This window comes from Triticum urartu, chromosome 1 (assembly GCF_003073215.2).
Source record: "Triticum urartu cultivar G1812 chromosome 1, Tu2.1, whole genome shotgun sequence".
In the NCBI taxonomy this organism is placed as follows: Eukaryota; Viridiplantae; Streptophyta; class Magnoliopsida; order Poales; family Poaceae; genus Triticum; species Triticum urartu.
Window position 1 is genome coordinate 455,387,410 of NC_053022.1, and position 19,865 is coordinate 455,407,274.

General features: G+C 47.1%; 2 protein-coding genes and 1 long non-coding RNA gene across 3 annotated transcripts; 1 reads left to right on the forward strand and 2 right to left on the reverse strand.

Annotated features, from left to right (window-relative positions):
- Positions 1–1,249: 1,249 nt before the first annotated feature.
- On the reverse strand, positions 1,250–2,524 carry LOC125535440. The gene is made up of 2 exons (XR_007294679.1): positions 1,735–2,524; positions 1,250–1,643 (listed from the first exon to the last, which is right to left on the reverse strand). It is a non-coding gene; the product is annotated as an uncharacterized LOC125535440 (long non-coding RNA).
- Positions 2,525–8,089: 5,565 nt separating this feature from the next.
- On the forward strand, positions 8,090–9,401 carry LOC125518686. The gene is made up of 3 exons (XM_048683508.1): positions 8,090–8,358; positions 8,440–8,645; positions 8,736–9,401. Exons 1-3 carry the CDS (start codon positions 8,263–8,265, stop codon positions 9,217–9,219), a joined length of 786 nt encoding a protein of 261 aa, XP_048539465.1. The 5' UTR covers positions 8,090–8,262; the 3' UTR covers positions 9,220–9,401.
- Positions 9,402–9,421: 20 nt separating this feature from the next.
- LOC125518693 lies at positions 9,422–10,338 on the reverse strand. The gene has a single exon (XM_048683521.1). The coding sequence runs from the start codon at positions 9,964–9,966 to the stop codon at positions 9,643–9,645; it is 324 nt and encodes a 107-aa protein (XP_048539478.1). The 5' UTR covers positions 9,967–10,338; the 3' UTR covers positions 9,422–9,642.
- Positions 10,339–19,865: the final 9,527 nt, after the last annotated feature.

A 19,865-nucleotide genomic window follows, 5' to 3' on the forward strand; every position in this document is an offset into this window, starting at 1 on the left:
GCAACTTATATTTCGAGAAGCCTTAACCACATCAAGTGCTGGCGCCTAAGTTAATCCCTAATCAGTCTAGAGACCACACACACACACACGCACACACACACACACACACACACACACACACACACACACAAAGGGATGAGAGAAAGAGAGACGGAAGGTCAAGGTATAAAAGGTGCCCGCTCAAATAAAAAGAGTGCACACATAGGGTTGTGCAACGTTAGGGCAATGGAAAACCAAGGTTCTAATGTCATTATTTAATTTTCATTTTTCACTTACACTTGTTAGTTCATAATGGTTGTTTCCTCTTATGCCACCCCTATCAACTTATATTTCAAGTGCCCTTAACCACACTAAGTGTTGGTGCCTAGATTAAATCCTAGTATCTCTATCTCTAGACCAACACACACACACACACACACAACCACTTCTTTTATGAGGTAGACAGCGTTGGAAGAATTAGCTGATCTTACTCAACAAACTATGTCCCCACACATATATGAGCATCAGTTGGTTTTATCAATACCAACAGCCAGCGGCACACCCACAATGTTAATTTTGTTTAGTATAAGCACACCCATGAACAAACTGTAAAAAAAATTGTCACTAAATTATACACACTATAGAAAGCATGCTAACTGACTTTCTTATGACTAAAAACAGATAAAAGAATGTGTTCAGTAACTCTAACCAGCTAGCGCTTACAAGATCCACATAAAAAGCACAAACTGCACGCGTCGAAGCAAAAGATTGATCTGAAAAATCAGTGGAGATATCAACCTCAACCTTAGAGAGGAGGATGTAGGAGGGAGGCAGGAGAGGAGGGTGGTGATGAATCCATCCATGAACATCTATTTATGGTAAAAAAAACTAGAGATGGGAGCAAGCATCAGTGCGGCAAGCTCTCCGAACCACCGCTCTTCACATTGATAAAAACTATACAATTTATACAAACTTGTCAGCAAGGCAACTTACACGGTTCATCAACTAAATTAGCAAGGCAAACAAAATATTCCTAATCAGGCCAATCCAATGATTACAAAAAAACAAGGAGAAACTGATAATGAAAAGCAACCACAAACTTGCCCACCCGTGGACATGCATCTACCATGTGCAAATCAAGCAGCCACAAGCCACAGCATCGACAAAAAGTCCATCACAAGTTCACAACCCGCACTTCACAATCTCACCATCTTCACATAACTATATAACAACACAATTCAAAGAACACAAATAAATTATTCAGAGAAGATAGTGCATACAATCAAACATTTATTCGGTTAAAAAGTTGCTTCGCTTTTTCACAAAACTGCACAACCGGATCTGAAAAGAATAAGAATAATCAAAATTGCAATACCGAATCTTCTACACACATTACCGGAAGTGGCAATCAAACCAAATGAATATTTACATGGAGCCCAGCTTCCGTACAAAACTGTTGAAATCAGTAAGGAAGAAAGGAAAGAAATATCCACAGAGGAGGAAGGGGAAGGGAGTCTGTCCAGCACCACGTCGTCCTTTCGCCGGCGCTGCCGCATAAGGAAGAGGAATAACAGCCACACCCCCAGCACGGCATCTGGCCGGAGCACATCAAGAGGACCGACAGGAGAGGAAACATCTGCAGCCCGCCTGCCTGACATGGAGACCTGCACCACGCAACCCGTAGAAATGAACCACTGGTCGAAACCACCGGCCATCTCGGCATCAGATAGGCAGAAAGATAGGGGGAAGACCCACTAGCACCAGCAGGCCACTCGGGAGGCCGCTGCCCAAGTCAGCTGCCGACCCCGCGCACACCAGTGCAGCATGCCACAGCCCCTAGCGCAGTCGTGCCGGTGCCCCATGCTCTCCACCACGGCAACCGCCCCGCCGGCGCGAGATCCAGCAGACCACGCGGGGGACCTCCGCCCCATCCAGTGGCCAACAGCGCTCACACCAGCGTTGTGCACCACGGCCTCGAGCACGGCCGTGCGCCGCATGGCACCATGCCGGAGCAACATGCGTCGCCGCCACCACCTCCACACGCGCTAGCCGGAGAAGCAACCCCGCCGCTTCCCGCCAGATAGAAAGACGCCCCGCCGTCTCCATCCCCGGAGACAGACAAGCTTCGTCGGCCGACGCCTCCGGCGACGGTGGGTCAGGGGAGGGAAGGGGAGGAGAAAGTGGCGCCGCTAGGTCTTCACCCCTCAAGTCGCCAGGGGTGGACGACGCGGGGGCCCAAGGGAGAAGGGTGAGATGTGTGGACGGCTGGGCTGCATGCACGGGTGACTACGGCCGATATGCAAAGAACCAAAAAACCAGCGAGGAAAAAAAAGCACGAACCTTTCCTGCTCATGGAACCTTTCGTGGGCTGGGAACCCTTCGCTCGCGGCCCGACGACTGGCGCGGTGCAGGAGGCATGCGGCCTACCTGCTGGGCCTAGTGTCCAAGCATATGTAAAAGTGGTCCAGCTTTATCTCAATGAGGAAATAAATTTCACACACACAAAATGAGAAAAATGTTTAGAGAGAAAGAAAGGGGACCAGATCCCAAGCAGACCATGTGGCTTAGATTGCCACCTCTAGAGAGAAACATAATAGGTTTGCTTTTCATCATCCAGGTTGCAAAAAAAATTATTCTTCACCCGAGGTAATCTTATGATTATTTTATAATTAAATTACGTTTGGAATTCAAATAGTTACATTCATATTGATTCACTACGTAAAATTTGGCACAAGAAAATAAAAATATAGGTCATAAGACAAGAAAATTTGCAATTTATGTGTATTTTACACTATGTTTGTATGTTTGTAATTTTACATAATATAAAATATTTTTTATGACGATTATATTTTTTTACAGTCTTTTTTTATGTCGGAAATAAGACAAAACTTACGGAACGTAAAATTACGATGCATAGATGGTAAAATAGAGAGGGGTGAAGAATAACTATTCCTCATCCAGGATGACGAATAGCGCGATATATATATATATAGGGTAACGCTATTCTAAGGGTGAGTGTAGAATAGCTTATTCTACACCCCCTAGTAACGTTATGTACAAGAAATCTAGTAAGGTGTATAATGTCAGTCCATGTCAAAAATATTTTTGATATATGTCACTCGCTTTGATTATCTTGTTTATCTATTATTCTATCGAAGAGTACATAACTCAATGGTTATTATGCTTTTGTGTGGTAAGGCATAACTACTGCTATTTTATAAGTGATACCGCGTTATCGACTGGGAGAGGCATGAGGGTAGCGCTATGCTATTCTATCATCCACTCTACGGGATACTCTCTACTACTATCTTCACTTATGTCTCCGGCTATAATGGTGCTCCTTATTAGTTGTTAGTTAGTCGCGTCTTAGTTTATTATAGTACATTATATAATATATATATATATATATAATATATATGAAAATGGGTTAGTACTCCTAGAAGTACATACTCCCATCACTAAACTAGTTCTTTTCAGTTTAACTGAAATTAGATAATTAAGTACCGCCCAAGTCCATTTGAATGGATAAGGTGGACTTTGAAAATTAGTTCCTTGAAAATAGGGATTCTTGCTGCACATTGTTTGCCCAACTATTAATACCAGGCCGGCGGCTACTTGTACACGGTTCTAACCAACATGATTTACGACGGCATGGACGAGAGCTGGCAGCGTGCACCTCGTCCGCCGGCCGGCAGCCGGCGGCAACTCATCCATGGTGCTCAGCAACACATCTCCGACGACATGGACGAGACCCAGCAGCCTGCGCATCATCCGGCGACTGGCGGGCGGCGACAACTCGTCCTGCTTGGTAGCACCATCTATCACGGCATCGACGGGACCCGGCAGCGTGCGCGTCATTCGGCGACCGACGGCTACTCGTCCATGGTGCTCGCCAACATGGTCTCTGATGGCATCGACGAGATTCGGCAGCGGCCGCCTCGACCGGCTGCATGTCCAGGGATCCGTCTCAATAGCATAATGAGTTGATTCGTTTGTTGCATGTTGTTACACTACGTGGACTAGAGTAGTCCTGGTGCGCGGAGGTTGTATGTGATTTTGTTAATTCTTTGAATTCGTATCCTTTTAATTCAACTTGTTCAGATCGCATTCGAGAGATGCCATGCGACCAGCGGTGGACGACGTTGACGGCATGCTGGCGAAGAGCTGACGACGGTTAGCCGGCAACACGCATGAAGCTGCACACCGATGTTCTGAACGAGCTTCCACTAACTCTCATGTCAATCAGGGTGGTGCATGGGCAGATGGGCTGGTGGCCAAGGTTTCAACCTGAAGCTCCGGCGGGCTAAAATACTTCATGCATGGCTAGTGATCCACCCATGGCGTGATACAATACATGCACATACTGATTTTTTTGGCAGCGTATAATTTTTTGAATTGGACAGCATATACTACTTCATTTTAGATGAAATATGTACTCCATAAAAAAAACTTCAGTATATACCATCTATTATTTCACTTGGATCTCAGATGGACATTTTTTTTCAAATAATTGGAAATAGCTGTAAACTCAGTATAAAAGGAGTAAATTCGTACTTTCGCCAGAAAAAAGAGTAAATACCTACTCGTTCATTCCGAGCTACCTGGCTAAAAAAAGGTACACACGCTCGAAAAAATGTATAGACCCAAAGGTTGAAAGTTGCATTTTTTATCAATAAAGTAGTATATACTCTTTTATTTTGAGGTAGTATATACTTTCCAATCTGTTCTAAAAGTAGTATATCAACCTTTTCATTGGAAAGGAGTATATACTCGCTCCAGTTGTAGTTGCCTGGCCGAAAAGTATAGTATATACATATACTCCAAGCTAGTAGCATATATACTACCATCCCGTAAAAATAATAGCATATATACTAGCACATATGCCATGTATGGCATATATATAGTGTTACTATACACACACACACAATCATAACCCTTGACAAGACGCATTGCTGCTGTCCTAGGGATCATCATGTGTTGTCTTTGTTTCTAGTCTCGCCACTTTCTTTTGTTTGTGGTGTGGTTACCCTCACAATCACGCATCCATAACTTTTCGGACTTTTCGGAAAGATCGGAATGGCAGTACCATTGCCAAGAGAAAATAGATCGGATGCCATAATCTTGGAGTACCACAATTCATTGTATTACTGAAGAACATTGAGATCACTATTAATTTTGGGATACCACAATCATACATACGTGCAGATGGCAAAGTTAGAAATATTGCTCTAACCAAGTTTCAAGTGGCAAGATTAACTGTTATTTTAATTTTCTGAAAGAACTTGAGATGACTTCTCTGAACTCTTCTTGATCATCTACATCCATATATCAGGAACTCTCCCAAAAGCAAATACGCAATGAGCAATGGTAGCGAGGCAACATATCCATACTGACATTGGTGCAGACACATAATCTAGAGAGGATGCGGTGGACGGTAGTACCTGAACATGGGAATCATAGTCGAGAGGCTGCTGCACGATGACGCGCTCCAGGGCCTGGATGCGGAGCTCGTCGTCGGCGTCCCCTTCCTCGTCCTCGTCCGAGGAGTCGGAGCCCGTCTTCCGCGCCTCCTCCAGCGACGTCCGTGGGCTGCGCCGCCGTCGCCTCCAGCAGGTCCGATTCCATCGAGGGGCACGATGCGGGCGGGCACTGTTATTTGGGGAACCGGATCCTCCTCCCTCGGCATCTTCCTACTGAGAACTTCACCATGGTCACCTGCTAGGCCAGGGGCGCGGCAGCTGACGAGGACGGGCAGCGGCGGAGCAGTTGAAGGAGAGGTACAAAGAGGGCGGGGGGCGCCCGGTGACCCAACCCCGGCGGCGTGCTCGCAGCCAAACGAGACGAGAGAGAGAGGGAGGTCGCGTGCTGGGCTGCTTAGTGACGAAGATAAGGAAAAAATTACGTGGGGAGGTGTTATCTAGGGTACCTGCGACAGTAAAAATCATTGACGTGGCCTAGCTGAGAGGGCGCTCTTTGCGCGACCCGTAAAGGGTTTTATTAATTCAGTCTGTAATATATGTACGTAGTATGGTTGAGTTTCGAAAGTTGGTTCATGTATACGCTAATGGTTTTTCATGTTGTTCAAGGGTGGCGCATTGGGGTGCTCAGGATACAATGAAGTTTTGGAGTTGAGTCGAAGGCGATACTTTTGGTCCTTGCTATGTACTTCCTCTATCAAAATTATTGTAGTGTTAAAAAACGTCTTACATTTTAAAATGGAGGAAGTATCACTTTGTCTTGTACTAAATGTGCGTCAATTGATATGAATCGAAAGGAGTAGCTTAAGTAGTTTACTCCGGTTAAACTCCTGTGGTAAGCAATGTTCCAAATGTTGCTTCCGTCACCCTGGTGCCTGCTGAAGCCATGTTGTTCTTCAGTTGGTCTTATCTTCAGGAGAAAATTCCTTATTTGATACTGTTTTAAAATTTGATTCCTTATTTGATACTGGAAAAGTTTTTCTTCCCTATTTGACACTAATCCTAAATTTTATTCCCTATACGACACTTTCATCCATTTTGAACCTAAATGACACCTGAAAAGACGATTTTGCCCCTCATGCGGTATGTGTGTGCGCGCGTGTGTGCTGTTGCGTGTGTGGGTGCACACGCACATGTGTGCTGCTGCTGCATGTGTGTGTGCATGTGTGCCGCTGCGTTTGTATGTGCGTGTGTGTGTGTGCTGTTGCGTGCCTATGTGCTGCCTGCGTGTGTGCTGCTGCTGCGTGTTTGTGTATATGTGTGTGTGCTGCGTGCGTGTGTGTTGCTGCGTGTGTGCGTGCGCGTGCATGTGTGTTGCTGTGTGTGTGTGTGCACGTGCGCGTGCGTGCGTGTGTGTTGATGCATGTGTATATGTTGCTGCGTGTGTGCTCTTGTCCTCGCACTGGTGCTGCGTGTGTGCGCTATTGCCCCCTACACACATAACACATGAGGGACAAAAGAGTTTTTAGGTGTCATTTAGGCTCAAAATGAATGGAAATATCATATAGGGAATAAAATTTAGAACTTGTGTCAAATAGTGAAGAATTTTTTTCAGTGTCAAATAAGGAAGCAGATTTTAAGATAGTGTTAAATAAGAAATTTTCTCTATCTTCAGCTTGCTAGTCTAGGCATTCTATAGCGATGCTATTTTTTACTTTTTTATTTTCTGCTTAGTAGTTTGTAAAGACATCATGGTTTATGATAAAAATGAAATCAGAGGGGGAGGCCTCTTTATCAAAAAAAAAAGTATACGCAAAAGTAATAAGAGGAACAATGTTTAGAAGCTGCACTTTGGGGAATCTGACTTTTCATTAAGGTCCGGAGCCTCTAATTTTCCTTTTGAATGCACTCAAAGCTATTCTGCAAATCCCAGTTATCGAGGATTTGCTATAGTTGCTCTTATGCCGTTCAAGTTCAGGAAACGCAACAGTCGGTAGGCAAGAGCACTAGAGAACTTGGCCAGATGGTGCCAAGAATAGGTGACGAACAGTGCCGTGGTACATTCTGCGGCCTGCATAGTGCATACTGTTCGACTCCATCGAGCATTATTGGTAGGCATCGGCCGGCCGCCAGCTGATCATGGTCTATACAAGTGCTCATCTCAAAAAAAAAAAAAAATCTATACAAGTGCTCACAGCATATCGGCTTCCGAAACAGTCGCAATCAGCGGCCAGCATCCTTAAACCTGACAAATGCACGTCTTGCGTTGCAAGTTGACTCTGCCATCACTAGCTTGTCAGGTAAAGTTAGGTGTCCTTTTATTTGGAAAAAGAAAAGAGTAAGGTGTCCTTTGATTAAGCAATCCGCGAAGGCTGCGTGCGCGCCACCCAACCTATCTTCTACCCCAAGACCAAGCATTGGCCTTCACCGTGAAGTGCTTCGCTAAAATATCTACCGGCGCTGCAAAATCGGAGCACGAATTCACGGCTAACAAGTCGTGAGCTTACGTACGTGTCCCCTTTGCTAGCCGATCAAGTTGGCATCAAAGTAACCGCGTCATTTTCATCACCGATCAGCCATGATATCAGACTTGTCGCGCGTTGATCTTTCCGCATACGACTACGTGTGATCGTCAGCGATCTTGACCTCGCTTTCCCCACCAGCCGGTGCCAGTAACAATGGTTGTTTATGGACAAAGAATACGCGTGAAGAAAAAACTAATCGCCTGACGAGACGACCTCATCGGCTTACTCTGCTAGGCATCAGCCCATTTGGTCACGCCTCTCAACTTGAGGTCTCAAGTCTTCGCCCATCCATCTCGCAGCCTCTCGGTCTGGGAGACATCGGCTGAAAGATTGCTGGAGAAATGGAGACGAGCGTGATCGTCGTGTCCGTCGTGGTGGGATTCTTTGGGGTCGGAAGCGCCGTGCTGGGGCTCATCGCCGAGGGCACCAAGCTCGAGGTAAGTATACGCTTGTGTTCATCCGTCTAAATCTCAAAGAAACTGAGCTGACATCGGGATGCTTGTGCTCGCGGCGCGCAGCCGAATGACATCTCGATGTCCAGGACCGAGTGCGTGTACCCCGCCAACCCGGCGTTCGCGCTGGGGCTGGTCGCGGCGCTCCTGCTGCTGGCGGCCCAGATCACCGTCTCGGCCGCCGGCCGCTGCTGCGGCTGCTGCAAGCCCCGGGGCGCCGCCTTCTCCGCGTCCAGGCGCAACATCGGCGTCGTCTTCGCCGTCCTCTCATGGTGAGCCTCCTTCCGCGCGCGCCGCGATTCGATCCAGGCGACGACCAAATCAACGGGGGATGAATATGCTGTGTAAATATGTGCGTGCAGGGTGGCGACGGTGATCGCGGAGATCTACTTCGTGCAGGGCGCGGCGTGGAACGCGCCGGTGACGCGCGAGGTCAACACGGGGTGCTACTTCGTCAGGGACGGCGTGTTCAGGAGGGCGGCCATCCTGAGCATCATCGCCACCGTGCTCGGGATCAAATCCTACTTCCTGCTTCGCGCCGCCGCGGCCACGGCCACGGCAACGGCAGCGGCTGCTGCGCCGGGATACCCGGGGGCCGTGGCGGGGCCGTCGTCGGCGGGCGAGCCCAAGTCCGACGGCATCGCGATGGGCCACCCTGCTCCGATGTACGGGCAGGCGCCGTACGCGCACTACCCTCCGCCTCCGAACGCGCAGGGATACGGGCAGTACCCTCCCCCTCCAAACGCGCAGGGGTATGGAGGACAGTACCCTCCTCCTGCTCAGGGGTACGGACAGTTCCACCCCGCTGCTCCCCCTCAGGGTCAAGGATACGGGCAAGCCGTGTAGATTGATCACTGGCTTATGTAGTTATGTGCAAGCATGTCTTGGTTCTTCATCTATGCCATGTTCTTCCGTCTTCCATAATTCAGCTGTGTAAATCACCACACGGGTCACAGCTCGTAGGCTGTTCCCGTTGTGGTGAATGATGATCGTCTCTGCTTGAAAGTGCAAACTGAGTTTTGAGATTTTGTGTAGTGTGCGCTGCCGATGATGCGACGAATTTTATCGGTCTCGTTTATTACAAACATTTCACCAAATTTACATCCACACAGGTTAGCACAACTTTCGCAGAACCAGAAGCTAACTGACAACTCTGCTGCACAACCCTAGTACTACTACTGTCTTGAGAGTTCAGAGAGAGAGAGAGGATCATCACCTCTGTTCCTCTCTGGGCCGTGGCCTGCAACGCGCATCCATCCATGGCGCGCTTCACAGCGCGGAGCCGCAGAAGGGGCAGAAGCGGAACTGCGGGTCGACGGCGCGGCTGCACGCGCCGCACTGCCCCGCCCCCGCGCGGGGGAGGAGCTCCCCGCCGCCGGCGCCGTGGGACCCCGGCGCGAGGAGGCCGCAGTCGCGGCAGAGGTAGGCGGGGTCCTTGCCCGGCCACCGCCACGCGGGGACGAAGAAGAGCTTGAGCACCTTCTCGGTCTCCACCAGGTCGGCCGCGCCGCCGCAGCGCACGCACCGCCCGGCCGCCTCCTTGAGCACCCGCCCCGCGCCCTGCTCCACGCCGCCTACGAAGAAGAAGAACATCGCCGGGCCTCTCGATCGCTGCCGATTTCCTCTGAATTTTTCTCGCGCGATCCCTCGTTGCCTCGGTTCTCGGCTCCGGTCGATCTGGCTCGGTTCGATCTGATGAAGTGTTGGTTTGATGGCTCGGTGTAGTGTGTGGATCGCTTCCTTGTGCTTTGTGCTTCTGGTGGAAGGGGGAAACGGGAAGAGAATTCTGGAGAGCTCGGAACGTCGGACTTGGGCCGGAATCCTGAGATGCCCTGGAGGGGGAGGGCCGGTTCTCAGCCCATGGGTAGATGGGCTGAACGACCAATTTGCGACGTGCCTTCCATGGACTTTTGTGTACTCTTTTTTTTTTGGCAACAGCAAACCTCAAAACCGCTCGGTTTGATTTGTCCACATTTCAACATTGAACTAACCAGTCGGTTTGATTTGTTTGATTTGTAACCATCATCGTCAAAACCGCTCGCATTAGAGCATCTCTAGCAGACCATGCAACCGGACGTCTCGCAAAACGCGTTCAAGGGGCTAGCAAAACTTTTTAAACGGTGCGCGCTCCGGTGGAACAGATCATGTAAACGCATCCCGCAAACTTATGGGATGACGCGTTTACGAGATCTGTTCCGCAGGAGCGCTTACGACACCGTAAATTTTACATAGCATCGAATAAATTACACATGTCAATAATATGGATCGAATGGAATCGTAATATAAATTCAACATACGAATATATGAATGGTCTGAAAAGCAATTCACAATACAACAATAGTTTTCATTAGAACAAATGTTCAAATTTAAATAATTATTACAACAACAAATTGTTCAAATCTCACACGAATAGAAATGAATAAAAATGGGGATCTATCCCCCCCCTCCCCCACATAGAGTTGCCATCGATGCTCAATAAGATCATGCTAGAGTTGGTTGTGCGAATCATGGTTCTCGATCTTCCGGATGGTCTCAAGAAATGCATGTTGAAAATATGCCCTAGAGGCAATAATAAATTGGTTATTATTATATTTCCTTGTTCATGATAATCATTTATTATCCATGCTAGAATTGTATTGATAGGAAACTCAGATACATGTGTGGATACATAGACAACACCATGTCCCTAGTAAGCCTCTAGTTGACTAGCTCGTTGATCAATAGATGGTTACGGTTTCCTGACCATGGACATTGGATGTCGTTGATAACGGGATCACATCATTAGGAGAATGATGTGATGGACAAGACCCAATCCTAAGCCTAGCACAAAGATCGTGTAGTTCGTATGCTAAAGCTTTTCTAATGTCAAGTATCATTTCCGTAGACCATGAGATTGTGCAACTCTCGGATACCGTAGGAGTGCTTTGGGTGTGCCAAAAGTCACAAGTAACTGGGTGGCTATAAAGGTACACTACAGGTATCTCCGAAAGTGTCTGTTGGGTTGGCACGAATCGAGACTGGGATTTGTCACTCCGTGTGAACGGAGAGGTATCTCTGGGCCCACTCGGTAGGACATCATCATAATATGCACAATGTGACCAAGGAGTTGATCACGGGATGATGTGTTACGGAACGAGTAAAGAGACTTGCCGGTAACGAGATTGAACAAGGTATCGGGATACCGACGATCGAATCTCGGGCAAGTATCGTACCGCTAGACAAAGGGAATTGTATACGGGATTGATTAAGTCCTTGACATCGTGGTTCATCCGATGAGATCATCGTGGAGCATGTGGGATCTAACATGGGTATCCAGATCCCGCTGTTGGTTATTGACCAGAGAGTTGTCTCGGCCATGTCTGCATGACTCACGAACCCGTAGGGTCTACACACTTAAGGTTCGATGACGCTAGGGTTATAGGGAAAGTATGCACGCGGTTACCGAATGTTGTTCAGAGTCCCGGATGAGATCCCGGACGTCACGAGGAGTTACGGAATGGTCCGAAGGTAAAGATTAATATATAGGAAGTATTGTTTTGGCCACCGGAAGTGTTCCGGGCATCACCAGTAGTGTACCGGGACCACCGGAGGGGTCCGGGGGTCCACCAGGTGGGGCCATCAGCCCCGGAGGCCTACATGGGCCAATAGTGGGAAGGGACCAGCCCCTAGGTGGGCTGGGGCGCCTCCCACCAAGGCCCAAGGCGCCTCCAAGAGGGGAAGGGGGCAAACCCTAGGGCAGATGGGCCCTAAGGCCCACCCCAGGTGCGCCCCCCCCTCTCCCCCTTGTGGCCGCCACCCAGATGGGATCTGGGGGCTGCCGCCACCCCTAGGGAGGGAACCCTAGGTGGGGGCGCAGCCCCTTCCCTTCCCCTATATATACTTGAGCAAAGGGGCAGCCCAACACACGATTCAATCTTCCTATTGGCGCAGCCCTACCCCTCTCCCTCCTCGTCTCTCGTAGTGCTTGGCGAAGCTGCCGGAGTCCCGCGCTCCTCCACCACCACCATGCCGTCGTGCTTCTGCTGGATGGAGTCTTCCCCAACCTCTCCTTCTCCCCTTGCTGGATCAAGGCGTAGGAGACGTCACCGGGCTGTACGTGTGTTGAACGCGGAGGTGCCGTCCGTTCGGCACTAGGATCATCGGTGATTTGGATCACGACGAGTACGACTCCATCAACCCCGTTCACTTGAACGCTTCTGCTTAGCAATCTACAAGGGTATGTAGATGCACCCTCCTTCCCTCGTTGCTAGATTACTCCATAGATTGATCTTGGTGATGCGTAGAAAATTTTGAATTTCTGCTACGTTCCCCAACAGTGGCATCACGAGCTAGGTCTATGCGTAGTTTCTATGCACGAGTAGAACACAAGTTGTTGTGGGTGTCGATTTGTCAATTTGCTTGGCGTTACTAGTCTTATCTTAATTCGGCAGCATCGTGGGATGAAGCGGCCCGGACCGACCTTACACGTACTCTTACGTGAGACTGGTTCCACCGACTGACATGCACTAGTTGCATAAGGTGGCTAGCGGGTGTCTGTCTTTCTCACTTTATCGGATCGGATTCGATGAAAAGGGTCCTTATGAAGGGTAAATAGAAATTGGCATATCACGTTGTGGTTTTCACGTAGGTAAGAAACGTTCTTGCTAGAAACCTATAGGAGCCACGTTAAAACTTGCAACAACAATTAGAGGACGTCTAACTTGTTTTTGCAGCATATGCCTTGTGATGTGATATGGCCAAAAGGATGTGATGAATGATATATGTGATGTATGAGATTGATCATGTTCTTGTAATAGGACTCACGACTTGCATGTCGATGAGTATGACAACCGGCAGGAGCCATAGGAGTTGTCTTTATTTATTTATGACATGCGTGTCAACATAAACGTCATGTAATTACTTTACTTTATTGCTAAAGCGTTAGCCATAGTAGTAGAAGTAATAGATGACGAGTCAACTTCAAGAAGACACGATGATGGAGATCATGATGATGGAGATCATGGTGTCATGCCGGTGACAACGATAATCTTGGAGCCCCGAAGATGGAGATCAAAAGGAGCAAAATGATATTGGCCATATCATGTCACTATTTGATTGCATGTGATGTTTATCATGTTTTACATCTTATTTGCTTAGAACGACGGTAGATTAAATAAGATGATCCCTCACTAAAATTTCAAGAAAGGTGTTCCCCCTAATTGTGCACCGTTGCAAAGGTTCGTTGTTTCGAAGCACCACGTGATGATTGGGTGTGATAGATTCTAACGTTCGAATACAATGGGTGTAAGCCAGATTTACATAGCAGAAACACTTAGGTTGACTTGACGAGCCTAGCATGTACAGACATGGCCTCGGAACACGAAAGACCGAAAGGTCGAGCATGAGTCGTATAGAAGATACGATCAACATGAAGATGTTCACCGATGTTGACTAGTCCGTCTCACGTGATGATCGGACACGGCCTAGTTGACTCGGATCATTATTCACTTAGATGACTAGAGGGATGTCTATCTGAGTGGGAGTTCATTAAATGAACTCAATTATCATGAACATAGTCTAAATTGTCTTTGCAAATATGTTGTAGATAAATAGCTCACGTTGTAGCTCCCTGTTTCAATACGTTCCTAGAGAAAGACCAAGTTGAAAGATATTGTGAGCACTGATCCGGACTAGGTCCATAGTCCGAGGAGTGTCCTCACTGCTACACAGAAGGCGTACGTCTTTGATGCACCGCTCGATGTGCAAACCCCTACAACGTCTTCTGTGGATGTTGTGAACACCTGACAGACACATCCTGATGACTACTTGATAGTTTAGTGCACCATACTTTACGGCTTAGAATCGGGATTCCAATGACGTTTTGAACGCCATAGAACATATGAGATGTTCCAAGAGCTGAAATTGGAATTTCAGGCTCATGCCCGTGTTGAGAGGTGTGAGACCTCTGACAAGTTCTTTTGCCAACAAGATGGAGGAGAATAGCTCAGCTAGTGACATGTGCTCAGAATGTCTGGGTGCTACAATCACTTAAATCAAGTGGGAGTTAAACTTCCAGATAAGATAGTGATTGATTGAGTTCTCTAGCCACTATCACTAAGCTACTAGATCTTCGTGATGAACTATGACATGCAAGGGATGGAGTTGATCCCGGAGTTGTTCGCGGTGCTTAAGACCGCAAAAGGTAGAAATCAAGAAGGAGCATCAAGTGTTGATGGTTTAATAAGACCACTGGTTTCAAGAAGGGCAAGGGCTAGAAGGGAAACTTCATGGATGGCAAACCAGTTGCCGCTCCAGTGAAGGAACCCAAGGTTGAACCCAAACCCGAGACTAAATGCTTCTATTGTAAGGGGAACGGTCACTGGTAGCGGAACTACCCCAAATGCATGGTAGATAATAAGGCTGGCAACTTCAAAGTTTATACGTGTCATTAATGTGTACCTCACTAGTACTCCTGGTAGCACTTGGGTATTGGATACCGGTTCAGTTACTATTATTGGTGACTTGAAGCAAAAGCTACGGACTAAACGGAGACTGGCTGAGGGCGAGGTGATGATGTGTGTTGGAAGTGTTTCCAAAGTTGATGAGATCACCATCGCACGCTCCATCTGCCTTCGGGATTAGTATTGAACCTAGATAAATGTTATCAGGTGTCTGCGTTGAGCATGAATATGATTAGATCATGTTCATTGCAATACGGTTATTCATTTAAGTTAGAGAATAATGGTTATTCTGTTTACATGAATAATACCTTTCATGGTCATGCACCCTATGTGAATGGTTCATTGAATCTCGATCGTGGTAATACACATGTTCACGCCAAAAAAGATGTAGAGTTAATAATGATAGTACCACTTTCTCGTGGCGCCGCTTAAGGTCATATTGGCCGTAAGATGCATGAAGAAACTCCATGTCGATGGATGTTTGGAGTCACTTGATTTTGAATCGCTTGACACATGCGAGCCATGCCTCATGGGCAGGATGACTAAGACCCCGCTTTCAGGTACAATGAAACGGGCAAGTGACTTGTTGGAAATCATACATGCTGATGCGTGTGATCCAATGAGAATTGAAGCGTGCGGTGGATATCGCTATTTTCTCATCTTCACTGACGATTTGAGTAGATATAGGTATATTTACTTAATGAAGCACAAGTCTGAAACGTTTGAAAAGTTCAAGCGATTTCAGAGTGAAGTTAAGAATCATCATAACAAGAAGATCAAATTCCTACGATCTGATCAATGAGAATATCTGAGTTATGAGTTTGGCAAACACTTAAGACATTGTGGAATTGTTTCACAGTTGAAGCCACCTGGAACACCACTGGGTTATGGTGTGTCCGGACGTCGTAATCGAACCTTATGAGATATGGTGCGATCTATGATGTCTCTTATCAATCTACCGTTTTCATTTTGAGGTTATGCGTTAGAGACAGCTGCATTCACTTTAGATAGGACACCATCTAAGTCCGTTGAGACGGTCATAAGAACATTGGTTTGGCAAGAAACCAAAGTTGTCGTTTCTTAACGTTTGGGGATGCGATGCTTAAGGCTTCAGCCGGAGAAGCTCGAACCCAAAGCGGACAAACACATCTTCATAGGATACCCAAAGGTGACAGTAGGGTATACCTTCTATCTCAAATCCGAGGGCAAATTGTTTGTCGCTAAGAACGGGTCCTTTCTCGAGAAGGAGTTTCTCTCGAAAGAATTGAGTGGGAGGAAGATAGAACTTGATGAGGTTGTCGAACCTTTATTTCAACCAGAGAATGATGCAACACAGAAAGATGTTTTCTGTGGCACCTACGTCTGTTGAATAGGAAGCTAATGATAGTGATCATGAAGCTTCGGATCAAGTTGCTATCGAACCCCGTAGGTCGACAAGGATATGTACTACTCCTGAGTGGTACGGTAATCCTGTCTTGGATATCATGTTGTTAGACAACAATGAACCTACGATCTATGGAGAAGCGATGGTGGGCCCGTATTCCGACAAATGGTTAGAAGTCATGAAATCCGAGATAGGATCCATATATCAGAACAAAGTATGGACTTTGGTGGACTTGCCCGATGATCGGCAAGCCATTGAGATAAATGGATCTTTAAGAAGAAGACGGACGTGAGCGGTAATGTTACCGTCTATGAAGCTCGACTTGTGGGAAAGAGTCTTTTCACAAGTTCAAGGAGTTGACTACGATGAGAATTTCTCACCCGTAGCGATGCTTAAATCCGTCGGAATCATGTTAGCATTAGCTGTATTTTTTGATTATGAAATCTTACAGATGGATGTCAAAACAAGTTTTCTTACCAAGTTTTCGTAAGAAAAGTTGTATGTGATACAATAAAAGGTTTTGTCGATCCTAAGGATGCTAAAAGGTATGCTGGCTCCAGCAATCCTTCTATGGACTAGAGAAAGCATCTCGGAATCGGAATATATGCTTTGATGGAGTGATCAAAGCTTTTAGGTTTATACAATGTTTGCTAGAAACTTGTATTTACAAGAAAGTGAGTGGGAGCACTACAAATTTTCTGATAAGTATATGTGGATGACATATTGTTGATTCGAAATGATGTAGAATTTCTGGAAAGCATAAACGGTTGTTTGAAGAGTGTTTTTCAAAGGAAGACCTGGATAAAGCTGCTTACATATTGGGCATCAAGATCTATAGAGATAGATCAAGACGCCTGATGATACTTTCAAAGAACGCACACCTTGACATGTTTTTGAAGGAGTTCAAAATAGATCAGTCAAAGAAGGGGTTCTTACCTGAGTTGTAAGGTGTGAAGTTGAGTAAGACTCAAAGCTTGACCACGGCAAAAGAAAGAGGAAGGACGAAGGTCGTCCCCTATGCTTTTGTCATAGGCTCTATACGGTATGCCATGCTGAAGTACCGCACCTGATGTGCGCCTTGCCACATGTCTGGCAAGAGGGTACAAAGGTGATCTAGGAGTAGATCACCAGATAGCGGTCAAAATTATCCTTAGAGGAATAAGGAAATGTTTCTCGGTTATGGAGGTGATAAAGAGTTCGACGTAAAGAGTTATGTCGATGCAAGCTTAACACCTATCCGGATAGCTCTGAGTAGAGATACCGGATACGTATAATGGAGCAACAATTTGGAATAGCTCCAAGTGGAACGTGGTAGCAGCATCTACGATATGACATAAAGTTTTGCAAAATACATAGGGATCTGAATATGGCAAGACCCGTTGACTAAAACCTCTCTCACAAGCATAACACAGTGTTTATCACATAGTGATGTGAACTAGATCATTGAGTCTAGTAGACTCTTGGATGTTGGTCACATGGCGATATGACCTGTGAGTGTTGATCACATGGCGATGTGAACTAGATTATTGACTCTAGTGCAAGTGGGAGACTGTTGGAAATATGCCCTAGAGGCAATAATAAATTGGTTATTATTATATTTCCTTGTTCATGATAATCGTTTATTATCCATGCTAGAATTGTATTGATAGGAAAATCAGATACATGTGTGGATACATAGACAACACCATGTCCCTAGTAAGCCTCTAGTTGACTAGCTCGTTGATCAATAGATGGTTACGGTTTCCTGACCATGGACATTGGATGTCGTTGATAACGGGATCACATCATTAGGAGAATGATGTGATGGACAAGACCCAATCCTAAGCCTAGCACAAAGATCGTGTAGTTCGTATGCTAAAGCTTTTCTAATGTCAAGTATCATTTCCTTAGACCATGAGATTGTGCAACTCCCGGATACCGTAGGAGTGCTTTGGGTGTGCCAAACGTCATAACGTAACTGGGTGGCTATAAAGGTACACTACAGGTATCTCCGAAAGTGTCTGTTGGGTTGGCACGAATCGAGACTGGGATTTGTCACTCCGTGTGAATGGAGAGGTATCTCTGGGCCCACTCGGTAGGACATCATCATAATGTGCACAATGTGACCAAGGAGTTGATCATGGGATGATGTGTTACGGAACGAGTAAAGAGACTTGCCGGTAAGGAGATTGAACAAGGTATCGGGATACCGACGATCGAATCTCGGGCAAGTATCGTACCGCTAGACAAAGGGAATTGTATATGGGATTGATCAAGTCCTTGACATCGTGGTTCATCCGATGAGATCATCGTGGAGCATGTGGGAGCTAACATGGGTATCCAGATCCCGTTGTTGGTTATTGACCGGAGAGTTGTCTCGGCCATGTCTGCATGACTCACAAACCCGTAGGGTCTACACACTTAAGGTTCGATGACGCTAGGGTTATAGGGAAAGTATGCACGCGGTTACCGAATGTTGTTCGGAGTCCCGGATGAGATCCCGGACGTCACGAGGAGTTCCGGAATGGTCCGGAGGTAAAGATTAATATATAGGAAGTATGGTTCTGGCCATCGAAAGTGTTCCGGGCATCACCGATAGTGTACCGAGACCACCGGAGGGGTCCGGGGGTCCACCAGGTGGGGCCACCAGCCCCGGAGGCCTACATGGGCTAATAGTGGGAAGGGACCAGCCCCTAGGTGGGCTGGGGCGCCTCCCACCAAGGCCCAAGGCGCCTCCAAGAGGGGAAGGGGGCAAACCCTAGGGCAGATGGGCCCTAAGGCCCACCCCAGGTGCGCCTCCCCCTCTCCCCCTTGTGGCCGCCACCCAGATGGGATCTGGGGGCTACCGCCATCCCTAGGGAGGGAACCCTAGGTGGGGGCGCAGCCCCTTCCCTTCCCCTATATATACTTGAGCAAAGGGGCAGCCCAACACACGATTCAATCTTCATGTTGGCGCAGCCCTACCCCTCTCCATCCTCGTCTCTCGTAGTGCTTGGCGAAGCCCTGCTGGAGTCCCGCGCTCCTCCACCACCACCACGCCGTCGTGCTGCTGCTGGATGGAGTCTTCCCCAACCTCTCCATCTCCCCTTGCTGGATCAAGGCGTAGGAGACCTCACTGGGCTGTACGTGTGTTGAACGCGGAGGAGCCGTCCGTTCGGCACTAGGATCATCGGTGATTTGGATCACGACGAGTACGACTCCATCAACCCCGTTCGCTTGAACGCTTCTGTTGGAAATATGCCCTAGAGGCAATAATAAAAGCATTATTATTATATTTCCTTGTTCATGATAATTGTGTTTATTCATGCTATAATTGTGTTATCCGGAAATCGTAATACATGTGTGAATAATAGACACCAACATGTCCCTAGTAAGCCTCTAGTTGACTAGCTCGTTGATCAACAGATAGTCATGGTTTCCTGACTATGGACATTGGATGTCATTGATAACGAGATCACATCATTAGGAGAATGATGTGATGGACAAGACCCAATCCTAAACATAGCATAAGATCGTATAGTTCGTTTGCTAGAGTTTTTCCAATGTCAAGTATCCTTTCCTTAGACCATGAGATCGTGTAACTCCCGGATACCGTAGGAGTGCTTTGGGTGTACCAAACGTCACAACGTAACTGGGTGACTATAAAGGTATACTACGGGTATCTCCGAAAGTGTCTGTTGGGTTGACAC